Consider the following 12,329-nt stretch of genomic DNA (forward strand, 5'->3'; position numbering starts at 1 on the left):
TCCCCTTTTAACCATGCTGGTAATTGCTTTGCCTTCTTTCCACCTTCCTTAATATGTGGAATACATCTGGACTATGCTTCAAGAATGGTATTTTTTAACAATGACCACGCCTCTTGGACATTTTACTTTTGTAGCTGCTCCTTTCAGTTTTTTTCTAACAATTTTTCTCATTTTATCAAAGTTTCCCTTTTGAAAGTTTAGCATGAGAGCCTTGGATTTGCACACTGTTCCTCTTCCAGTCATGAATTCAAATTTGATCATATTATGATCACTATTGCCAAGCGGCCCCACCACTGTTACCTCTCACCAAGTCCTGTGCTCCACTGAGAATTAGATCTAAAATTGCTCCCTCTCTCGTTCGGTTCCTGAACCAATTGCTCCATAAAGCTATCATTTATTCCATCCAGGAACGTTATCTCTCTAGCGTGTCCCGATGATACATTTACCCAGTCTATATTGGGGTAATTGAAGTCTCCCGTTATTACTGCACTACCTATTTGGTTAGCTTCCCTAAATTCTCTTAGCATTTCACTGTCAGTCTCACCATCTTGACCAGGTGGACGGTAGTATACTCCTATCACTATAGTCTTCCCCGACACACAAGAGACTTCTACCCATAAAGATTCAATTGTGCATTTAGTCTCATGCAGGATCTTTATCCTGTTGGACTCTATGCCATCCCAGACACAAAGCGCACCTCCTCCCGGGTGCTCCTCTCTGTCATTGTGATATAATTTGTACCCCGGTATAGCACTGTCCCATTGGTTATCCTCTTTCCACCATGTCTCTGAGATGCCAATTAAGTCTGTCATCATTCAATGCTATACATTCTAATTCTCCCATCTTACTTCTTAGACTTCTGGCATTAGCATACAAACATTTCAAATTTGTTTTTGTTTGTATTTTCATTCTGCTTTTTAATTGATAGGGATAAGTTAGAATTTTTTAGCTCTGAGTTTTTAGTTACAGGCACGTGGACTATTTTTCTAATTATTGGAACCTCACTGTCAGGATGCCCTAATTCTAATGCATCATTAGATCCTTTGAAGATACCTCTCTCCGAACCATGCGCTGCTGAGCGACTGTCGGCTTTCCCCTTTGTTCTAGTTTAAAAGCTGCTATCTCCTTTCTAAAGGTTAGTGCCAGCAGTCTGGTTCCACCCTGGTTAAGGTGGAGCCCATCCCTTCGGAAGAGACTCCCTTCCCCCCCCTTCCCCAAAAGGTTCCCCAGTTCCTAACAAAACTGAATCCCTCTTCCTTGCACCATCGTCTCGTCCAATCATTGAGACTCCAGAGCGCTGCCTGCCTCTGGTGACCTGCGCGTGGAACAGGGAGCATTTCAGAGAATGCTATCCTGGAGGTTCTGGGTTTAAGCTTTCTACCGAAGAGCCTAAATTTGGCTTCCAGAACCTCCCTCCCACACTTTCCTGTGTCGTTGGTGCCTACATGTACGACAGTCGGCGGCTCCTCAGCACTGTCTAAAATCCTATCTAGGTGACGCGTGAGGTCTGCCACCTTCGCACCAGGTAGGCATGTTACCAGGCTATCCTCTCCCCACCAGCCACCCAGCTATCTACATTCCTAATAATTGAATCACCAACTATGATGGCCAACCTAACCCTTCCCTCCTGGGCAGTAGGCCCTGGGGAGATATCCTCAGTGTGAAAGGACAATGCATCACCTGGAGAGCAGGTCCTTGCTACAGGATCATTTCCTGCTGCACTTGGTTGATGCTCTCCCATCATGAGACCTTCTTCCAAGGCAGCACCAGGGCTTCCAGTCTGAAGTTGGGACTTGACTACTATGTCCCTGAAGGTCTCATCTATATACCCCTCTATCTGCCTCAGCTCCTCCAGGTCTGCCACTCTAGCCTCCAGAGATCGGACTCGTTCTCTGAGAGCCAGGAGCTCTTTGCATCGCATGCACATGTACAACTTCTCACCGGTGGGTAAAAAAAATCATACATGTGACACTCTATGTAAAAGACTGGGAAGACCCCCTCTTGCTGCTGCCTTCATCTCAATTTTGATCAGTTCCTGGTTAAGTTTTAGGTTGCTATGGGAGTAGGAATGTGTCTAACGTCCTTTAAATGTATTAGTGAATTCACTATGTGTCTGGTAGTGGCCTACTGGGGTCTGATCGAATTCTCAAAGTTTTTGTTGGTGTTTTGTTTTGGGTTTTTTTTTGGGGGGGGGGTGGCACCTGCCTATAAATTAAGGGATGAGCGAGGGGTGGGAGGGTTGGGAAATACAGACTAACTTCAGTTAGTCAGCCAGAGTGACTTACTGCTCTCTTGATTAACAAATGTTGGTACCTATTCAAACCCAATCACACTACCTCAACACCTTTCCAAGGTGAGTAACTGAGCTGAACTATTCAACCTTTTTACTTAGATATACACTGCTCCTAGCTTATTTCTAGCTTCTGGCTACTTTTTGGGGTTTGTTTTTTTTGTGGGGGTTGTTTTTTTTTTTTAAATACAAACACTCAGTTCTTTAAAAGTCTGCAGAACACTCAGTTCTGCAGACTTTTTAAAAAAAATAAAACACACTACCTACTGCTTACTAGCTGTTGTATTTTTATTCATACCTATTTTACTGTTAAGTTTTATTTAGTATTAATTTTTAACCTTTTTAATTGTTAAGGTTATTTACTGCTGTAAACCGTTTTGGTCAGTAAGCCTTACTGGAAAACGGTATATAAATTTGTATAAATAAATAGCTACCTTATTGACTGACTATTTAAAAAATACAAAGTCTAACTTGTTTGTTCATTGCCTTTCTGACTATTAAAAGCACAAACACACTAAATATTCCCAAATTGTTAACTTTGCCCCAATACTTTTAAAAAGACAATGTCTCAAGCAAAAACTTACTGATTCCTTTCAGCCACCAGCAAGGTGATCCTCTCCTCTCAGTGTTCCCTCTAAATTTGTCCAACTCCTCTTTGAGGAGTTGGACAAATTAGTAAAGAGAATCTAGGTCACATATGTTTACGAAAGGACAGAAGCAATGTGACTTTGGAGGTCTTGTAGAGCATGAAACAAATACTGAGACTACAGAAAAATACCATCCTGGGAGACAGGTTGTGAAACAATTATTCAGAACAATTGGCAGAATGAGGATACAAGACTGTCAACCTCATGTAAGAAACAATTATGGGCTAGGGATCCACTGTCTCTGATTCAGTCAACAGGGGGGGATGTTTACAGAACTTTTTCAGAGTGAATCCATATAACAGACCAGTGAGTCTTGGATATTATGATTGTTACTCTGTTTACTTTTAATCCAAAGAGATGGAACATATGGCCCAATCAAAGATCTAAAAAGTGTAAATGGGAGCCTACATGTTCCTCATTTTCAAATGGAAACACTTTGATCTTCTATATTATGGTTCGTAGACAGGAGCTTTTAACTTCACTAGATCTCAAGGAGGCCTAGTTCCATATCCCAGTAAGAGAATCATTAGATTTGTTTCTGCATAATCTGGAAGCTCAACCCATTCAGAGCATTCCCTTTTTGAATTAGCAACTGCACAGAGAAATGTTACTAAAGTAATGGTGGTAGAAGCAGCCTCCTTTAAAGAAAGGGATTATAGTTCATCCATGATTGGTTGGAGGTATTAGTCTAGGATGGATAGTCAATTACACAAAAAGCAATCTACGGTAGTCATGATCAAAAATTTATTGGGAGCAATTTTCAAAACCATGGAACACAACGGAAGCCTATCCAATCTGCAATGTAGCAACCAAAAGTAGATCGGTGAAAAGGAATCTTTATCCACAATGTATTGGCCCATCCTTTTCACCGATCTATCTACTCTTGGTCTGTGACTGAAGGCTAGAAAAGATTATCAACCAAGTGAAGTTCAGCATATTAATCCCAAGCACTTGGTGCTTCTGTTTTCACCTGTTGGACAATGGCAGCAGCCATAAATTGTTTCCTGGACCAAAAATGCACGAGACACCTGCAATGTGCTCTGCTGTTATGTTGGAGACAGCAACAAAGTTATGACTTCCAACTGCCCCTCCTAGTGTCTGTGAAGAAGAGCCTTCACTGGTGGTCAAACAAAGAATACTTGTCAAAAAGTGTATTACTAGATCCTCTAAAATGGATAGTCCTAGCTACAGATGCCAGTTTATTAGAATGGGGCTTGCATGGTCAACACTATCCAGGGTCAGTGGGGTCTAACATTCCACTTGGTGGATCAGCAGACTAGAGATGAGCAATTCAGTTAGCATTACTTTTTCTCCCTATCCTGAAAAGAAAAGTGGTCAGAGTTCTTTCACAATTCAATGATAGCCTATATAAACAAACAAGGAACGCAAAGCTAGGAGATTTCACAGGAGACTGACCCACTTTCAGTGGGCAGAGGACAATCTGCCACAACTCTCAGCACTACCTGTTGCAGGGAAAGAACATTAAGCAGACTTCCTTAGAACCAGGAGAATGTGAGTTGAGTAATACAGCCTTTCAGAGAATAGAACAGATGGAGCTATGCAAAAGTACAATGATCTTATAGCAGGCGCAAAGAACCTGATGCCAAATCCTTACATTAATACAAACATGGTCAGACAGATTTGGCATACCTGTCTGTGATTCCTGATAAGCTGTGTACTTTGAAAGAGGAGAAGGCACAAGTGGTTCTAGTGACACCAGACTGACTGACTACCTTGGTATGCAGATTTGATGAGGTTAAACATTATCCTCTATAATTGTCAAGATTCAAAGGCCCAATATTGATGGTAAAACCAACTCCTTTTTGTCTTACAGCATGACTCTTGAACTGTCAAAATTAAAAACAGACTTTTCCCACAGATTTAAACATTACTAAAGGCAAGAAAGCAAACTTCCATAACTTCTATGTACGCATTGCGCATAATTTTGTTTGGGTTTTTTTTTTATAACATTAGTCCATCTCTTGTGGGAAAACATATTTCAGATATTAGCCTTGTTACAGAAAGGTTTAGACAAACCTCTAGCACAACTCCTTGTCCAAGTTGCAGTCATATGGACAGATTCTGTAAAGTGTGCTTGGCCGAGTGCACTATTTAACACGTGGTTGGCTGCACGTTTTCGACACGCGTCTATTTCTATTACCCCTATATACTGTAAGGGGTTTAGCGTGCCCAAGGGCAGGTGTTAATTTATGAGCAGCCTGAAAAAATGTGCAGAAAATGCTACTTTTCTGTATACCCTCAGACTTCATATCACTAGGATATAAATTTGGAGGAACCAAAAATGTTGAACATTTTAAAAAGTGCTGTCTGGTTCAGTTAGGACGCTCAATTTTAATGGCATCCATTTTCCTAACTGATTATCAGTGGGTTCGGAAAAGCATCTGTTTCCTGAACCTGTTGACAGAGCCACTTCTTCTGGGCCAAGGAAGCACTACGGGAGTGTAATCTATCCTAGCACCTCATTTTAGCGCAAACCCTGATTTTTAAATATAGGATTGTGTGCCCAGGAAAGGTGACTGGGCGCACATTGGGAGAGCTGGTGCTCAACGCAGGTACCCGTTCTCCTGCTCTCACTGAATCTGCCTGAGTGTCTGAGGGAGAATTAAAGGACTGTCCATGGCATCTCATCCTGATGTGTGGGTGGGGTGTTTTTTAAGGAGTAAAGGTGTACATCCTTTCAAACCAAGATACTACAATGGAATCTGAATTTGGTTCTAAAAGCTTTAATAACCTCTCCATTTTAGCCTTTAGGAAAAGCCTTTATCATGGATCTCACTTTATTTTTTCTTTTCCATCACATTGACAAGATGAATTTCTGAAATTCTGGCTGCTCATGTAGATCAGAGATTCCCAAACCTCTTCTAGGGGACCCCCAGCCAATCAGGTTTTCAGCCTATCCATAATGAATATGCATGAGACAAAAATTGCATACTGTGGAGGTAGTGCATGCAAACCTCATGCATATTCGTGGTGGATAGCATGAAAACTTGACTGGCTGGGGATCTTCCAGGAGAGGGTTGGGAACCATTGATGTAGAGCCATTTTCAACTTAACAAATTGTCACTATAACCCTTTATTTTCATTCATACTGAAAGTAATTTCATCTTTTTGCTTTAACCAAACTACTTTGCCAGCCGCTCAAGGAATGTTAAGGGAAATCCTTTACAAATTTCTGGATGAAAGACTTTTTTAAATTAAATACTTAGAAGTTACAAATTCATTTCAAGACAGGTCATTTGTGGGTTTTTGGGAAGAGGACAAAGGGGAAGCAGCTTCTAAAGAAACAATAGCAAGATGGCTTAAAGACTTTCTTCAGATAGTCCACCCAGTCTTTCATTGCTATAGTCAAGAGTTCTACTCTTCCTGGGCATAGTTCACTATGCCAAAATCTGGGACTGGTGGGCCATGTCAAGGTTCAAGTTCTGAAGCCTTGACTGGTAGTAAAGCTACAATGTTGGGTTTTCATAATTTGGCACCCTCAATAGTATTTCTTTAAAGGCTTCTGATGCAAAGGTAACACTTGGATGATATCCTATGGAGTCTGAGGTACAGAAACAAAATGCCATATCTCCTAGGGCCTGCTAGTTTTGGTTCAGATTACCATTAAACACCAAAAACAGAAAAGGTTAGGTTGGCTTATCACCACCCAAGACAGCCTGTCAGCTTTGTTTTGTGTTTTGCCTTTTTTTTTGGTTAGGCAGTCTATAGCTTGGGAGACCCATGTGTGAGGACTGGCATCTGCTTGTCCTTGGAGAAAGATGTTTCTTAACTGCACAAGGTCAATCCTCAACACTCCACCTCTCCTTGAAGTTGGAGAAACCAAATCTTTATCATGGACAGAGGGGCCCTGCATGAGATACAGGGGAGTGGCTAGGGTTGGATATGCCCAAGTAGGGCATGCTCGAGGCTTTGAGGTCCTAGTTCTATGTAGAGCTCAATCTTATATCACCAGAGTATGAGGCCAGACATCTGTCTATTGGAGAAAACATTATAAGTAACATCACCACTTTTTTTTTTTCTTGGAGGATCTTTCTCTTTTCCCCCAATAGACTTGTTTCCATTGCTTTGTTATAAGAATACTAGCTCTTGCCTGGACTTGCCCCATCCTAAGTACCAGTGATTTCACTAAAAGGTGTTCGCTGCCTTCATCTGCTAATTGGGTGGCATAACTCATCTGGTAGGATTTAGGGAAAAAAAAATAGGTAAGACTAATTTAAAATTAAGAAATTGTGCTGTCTCTCAGAAGGGTGGACCATCTTTTGTTGAAAATAAACATAAAATAGTCTTTCATGAGTCATGTAAATCAAAAACTGGATCATTCAAACAATGGATCACAATTTTATTTTGTCATAGTATGTTAGTGGGGAAGCTTCTAAAGGCTATTTGCATAGTTGAGAGGAATTTTTTTGTTCTAAACTGGCATGAATGGCACAAACAAATTGTTTATTAGTTGGATTTTTGATTTTTCCTGTAGCTTTTCTCCTCCCATTGCAGAGAATTTTGAGAAATGATGGCTATCAAAACATTAATTTTATGCAAAGTATCAATTTAACTTGGCTTGCTCACTTTACAGGCCTCTGGTTGTTTTTAGGTTAAGCACTGATAAGTTTGAAGTTAAAACATTGTATAACTGATGTCAAGAGTGATATTTCTATTTATATTTTAGAGTATCTACCTGCAGTCATGAGCAGCAACGAATGTTTTAAGTGTGGACGTTCTGGACATTGGGCTCGAGAATGCCCTACTGGAGGTGGTCGTGGTCGTGGAGGAAGGAGCCGTGGCCGAGGTGGCTTCACTTCTTCCAGAGGTAAGAGAAACTGTATTTCTCAACTTTTTTTTTTCCTTTTTCATGAATTTTTGAACTTGCAGTTGTATTACATGATTAAAACATCAGTTTTTCTTTTTTTCTCCATTTAAAATAGGTTTCCAATTTATTTCTTCATCTCTTCCAGACATCTGTTATCGCTGTGGAGAGTCTGGCCATCTTGCCAAGGATTGTGAGCTTCAGGAGGATGGTATGTGATGTCATTTTGCTTGCGGCATCACCAAATAAAGCCTTCTAGGATTACTTCTCCACCCCTCCCCTCCCCCTTTGTTGGGGAATATTTTAAAATAGATACATTTGCTAGTAGAATGCTAGAAATTGCTGTTATACTACTGCTATTTACTAGTTGTATACTAAAATGTACCACTCATTACTAAAACAAGGTAACTTGAAGTGATGATTGCACTCAGGGATGAGGACAGGGCCCTTCTCTGAAATATTGAAAGGAGCACAGTCCCTCCTGGCTCAGCACTGAAATCTCTGCTGTGTAAGATGCTGCAGCACTGGGTCTGGAGCAGTTGTCCTGAGTTCTACCCCTTTTGCCCCACCTTCCCAAAAACAGTCCTGAATGGTAGGAAATAATTCTCTTACAGTATTCAGATTCTTTTATGAATTAAGGACCTTGCAAAAATTTAGGATGTTAGTTTTTGTACTGAAGTATTCAAAACCCTACTTTTATTTTTATTTTATTTTTTTTTATAAGTCTTTATTTGAACAGCATACACCATTCTCTGCTTCAAAAACTAAGACATGGGCAATTATGAATGTTAGAGAAACCAAAAAGCAAAATTTAGCAGATTAGGACCCAAAGTCTGCCAACTTTTACAATATTTTTATAAAGCCCCCATATATTTGGCTCTGACTAGTAAAGACTGGAAAATTTATATGGATCTCTGCCCCACCACATTTCAATTTGTGCAAAGAGTTGCTTTAATGTTTAGATTGCTGCATAGACCTGGACACCATTGTTCTATTTGAAAATATACTTGGCTGCTGGAAATTTGTGCTGGCAGGAATGTGGTGACACTCACACTTTCCTGCATATGTGGTGGCAATGTCAGTGTCCGTTTTTTCTGGTCCCGGGTCACGCAGGTTGTGGCTGATCTTGGGCATCCTGTCTTTTATTGGACCAGGTCTTGGGCTACTGGGCAGATGGTCTGGCTCTTCGATACCTGTCAAGCATATGCCGTTAGTCGGACAGCTGTTTCTAGCTGCTCGATTCACAATTGCTAAGTCTTTTTATATATTAAAAAAAATACTTGAGTAGCATATATTTCTCTTGCCTGGTATCTTTCTTCATATTCCCCTGCCTTAATGTATTAAAAAGCTCTATTATACTAGGAGTAGCATGTTGGGATTTTAGTATTGCCTTGTAATGATTTTTACATGCTAAATTCTATGTTAATGCAACTTTTGTTGGGAGTATATACAGTAAATATTCTTGTTTATGAAAATGTCATATTTTTCATCTTATTCATGGTAACATTTTGTTGAAAAACATGTTCAATCAGAGCAGTAACTTAAAGCAATTGCATGTGCATTCTATTCTCAAACTAAATATCTTGGGCATCACCAGGGTATATTCCTCCAGAACGCTAGCTTCCTGTTCTATGTAGCTTTACCCCCACAGGAGGTGACTTAATGCAATTGTACCTGTGCATAATTAATCAAATAACTTCTTTGTAGCCTGCTATAATTGTGGCAGAGGTGGCCATATTGCCAAGGATTGCAAGGAGCCCAGAAAGGAGCGAGAGCAGTGCTGCTACAACTGTGGCAAACCTGGCCATCTGGCTCGGGACTGTGATCATGCGGATGAGCAGAAATGTTATTCTTGTGGAGAATTCGGCCACATTCAGAAAGACTGCACCAAAGTCAAATGCTACAGGTGAGTTCTGCTTAGAATATATCCCATGGAACTGGTACAGCTAATGAGTTGTATCCAGGGTTAAAAATGAGATTGGTTCCTATAAAATAACCTGCAAAATGCCTAAATCTGCTTAAACTTTCACTAAACTGTGCTAAAAAGTCATTTCTGAAATGAAAAACAGTGAAGTGCAGTTTCCTGTGAAAGCTGTTGCAAAGGTTGTGTTCAATTGTAGAATATTGCTGCATTATTAAGATGCCCTGACATTTCAGTAAAACTTTAATTTACAGGAATGAAAATGTTGAAGCAAAATTTCATTCTTGATGCTGGAAATGTCATGCATACAGTGAAATGATTTTAGTATATTATGAAATATAAACCACTCTTGCATAGTTGAGTACATTCCTGTTTTTAAGTGATCTACACAGATCTGAAATTCTGGCTGAAACCAGCTTAACCTGAGACACTGCTACAATAATACATAAAATGGCAGTTAATTAAAGTTAGTCTGATTTATACTAATAAATCTAATGTATGAACTGAGAAACCACTTTCATAAGTACATTTGAAGTACTTGAAATATTTTGAGGGGTGATATGCTGTCCCTCTTAAATTTTAGGATTTATTCAGGAATAGAAACCACTTTCTATTGTCAAGACAATATGACATGTTTTGTTTGAATTGGGGGAATACCTAAGTTTTCACAGTTTGCTTAGTTAAGGATGTGTTAGAATTAGCTGTCTTGCATTAGTATAAAAACTTGTTGTTTTTCTGCTTAGAATATAGCCCATGTTTTTTTATTTTATATTTTGAGTAAATTTCTACTAGAACCTGTAACTTTTATACAAAGCAGCAGCCTGCTTAGATAGCATGGTATGCAATGCGCATGTTTAGTCATACAACCTGCCAAAAGCAATGTTTGAAACAAATTTTAGATTTTGCAAAGCCATTTTCAAGTCAACACTCTGGTCTTGTCCTGTTCCGTGTGACTTTGCAAGTCAACATGGCTTGTTATGTTTGGAAATTGCTTGTTGGCTTTGAAAGTTACACTGATTGTGAATATGAATCTTTGCAGGATGTGACCACTGAAAAATTCCCTTTGCAGGTAATTTGCCTTTTTTATTAATCCTATGATTATTGGTATTATGTACATAGTCAAGTTTTTGATATAGGCAACCTTTTCATAGAAAGTCTGACTATGCTATTTCTTTGGGACTTTACAACAGTGACTTTATTCATAATCTGTAATCATGTGGGCCCTATTGGGAACCACAATAATGACTAACCTGTTCTTGGCTATGAGGTCAAGTACACTGGAAGGACAGTGGGTGTGAAAGCTCAGTATGCAGCTGTGGGTCATATACCTGAGCAGTGTACAGAGACAAGACTTTCCTTGATAAAACGTGAAGTTAACTCTTTATTTTCATCAACCACTAATCAATTTAGGCTCAGACACTAACCAAACTGATTGTGACTGCAACAGCAATTTAGTAATAAATTGATCCCTAACATTAGAAGATTTGAGCTATGAGTGCAGACATGAACATCTTGTGATTTTTCAGTTCTTCAATATTCCTTTTTTTAGGTGTGGCGAGACTGGCCATGTAGCCATCAACTGCAGCAAGACAAGTGAAGTCAACTGTTATCGCTGTGGAGAGTCAGGGCACCTTGCACGGGAATGCACAATTGAAGCTACAGCTTAATATTTTCCTTTGTCGCCCCTCCTTTTTCTGATTTGATGGTTGTATTTTCTCTGAATCCTCTTCACTGGTCAAAGGTTGGCGGATAGAGTCTAGTCCCAGGCCAGTGAGCTTTACTTGACGTGTAAAAGGAGGAAAGGGGTGGAAAAATCGACTTTCTGCATTTAACTACAAAAAATGTTTATGTTTAGTTTGGTAGAGGTGTTATGTATAATGCTTTGTTAAAGAACCCCCTTTCCATGCCGCTGGTGAATAGGGATTAATAAGTGGGAGGAGTTATCAGACCAGTAAATCCTCACCAGGTTCCTGGGCAAGTGAACTTATGTGAGTGGAGATGTATATTTAAAAAAAAAAAAAAAAATCTTGGAAGTGTGAACTTCCCCAAGTAATTTAACTTTATTGCAATGATGGCCTTGGATTGTCTGACCTCAGAAGTTCATAACATCAAGTACATCTGTATCGGGCCCTCTACCTACAGTTTAAAGCGGAGTGCGAGTAAACAAAAAGCAAGATTTGCATTGCTAGTCGGTGGCCATGGGAGAGAAATCAGGACTAAAAACATAACAAAAATTCGGTCACTGAATATTATAACATTGCTGTCAATGGCAAGGTTTTGAATAAAATTCAGATGCTAAGAAACCTAAAGTCCAGAAAATACATCAGTGCAAATGGCAGAGAAAACAATTTGGAACTCTTCAGGAGTTAGAGAAATGTTTTCACAGAAATCAAGACGTTATTTTTGTATACTATATCACTTAGGCAACTGTTGAGTTTCATTTGCTTGTAATCAGTTTTTAAAGTCAGATGGTAAAAGCAACTGAAGTCATAGAATATAGAAATGTAATTTTAAACTATCAATAAAGCTGGAGGAGGAAGGGGAGTTTGACTAAAGCTTCTTTGTTTCAATTTTTTTTTTCTATTGCTTGTAGTGAATGGAACTAGGACATGCAAATGCTCTTTTATTAGTCTACAAATCCATTCT

General features: G+C 39.5%; 1 protein-coding gene across 5 annotated transcripts in view; it reads left to right on the forward strand.

The window, feature by feature from the left end:
* CNBP (CCHC-type zinc finger nucleic acid binding protein) overlaps positions 1-11,784 on the forward strand; it is a 48,743-nt gene extending 36,959 nt beyond the window's left edge. For 3 of the 5 annotated variants that reach the window (XM_029600798.1, XM_029600797.1, XM_029600799.1), the window contains 4 exons: positions 7,625-7,765; positions 7,881-7,973; positions 9,470-9,668; positions 11,233-11,784. In XM_029600798.1, the coding sequence (XP_029456658.1) occupies positions 7,642-7,765; positions 7,881-7,973; positions 9,470-9,668; positions 11,233-11,350 (534 nt within the window). In that variant the 5' untranslated portion in view covers positions 7,625-7,641 and the 3' untranslated portion in view covers positions 11,351-11,784. Of the gene's footprint in view, positions 1-7,624; positions 7,766-7,880; positions 7,974-9,469; positions 9,669-10,722; positions 10,753-11,232 lie in introns of those variants that run through there. The other 2 variants (XM_029600800.1, XM_029600796.1) reach the window with 2 other exon arrangements.
* Positions 11,785-12,329: the final 545 nt, after the last annotated feature.

Source organism: Rhinatrema bivittatum, chromosome 4 (genome assembly GCF_901001135.1).
Source record: "Rhinatrema bivittatum chromosome 4, aRhiBiv1.1, whole genome shotgun sequence".
Lineage (NCBI taxonomy): Eukaryota > Metazoa > Chordata > Amphibia > Gymnophiona > Rhinatrematidae > Rhinatrema > Rhinatrema bivittatum.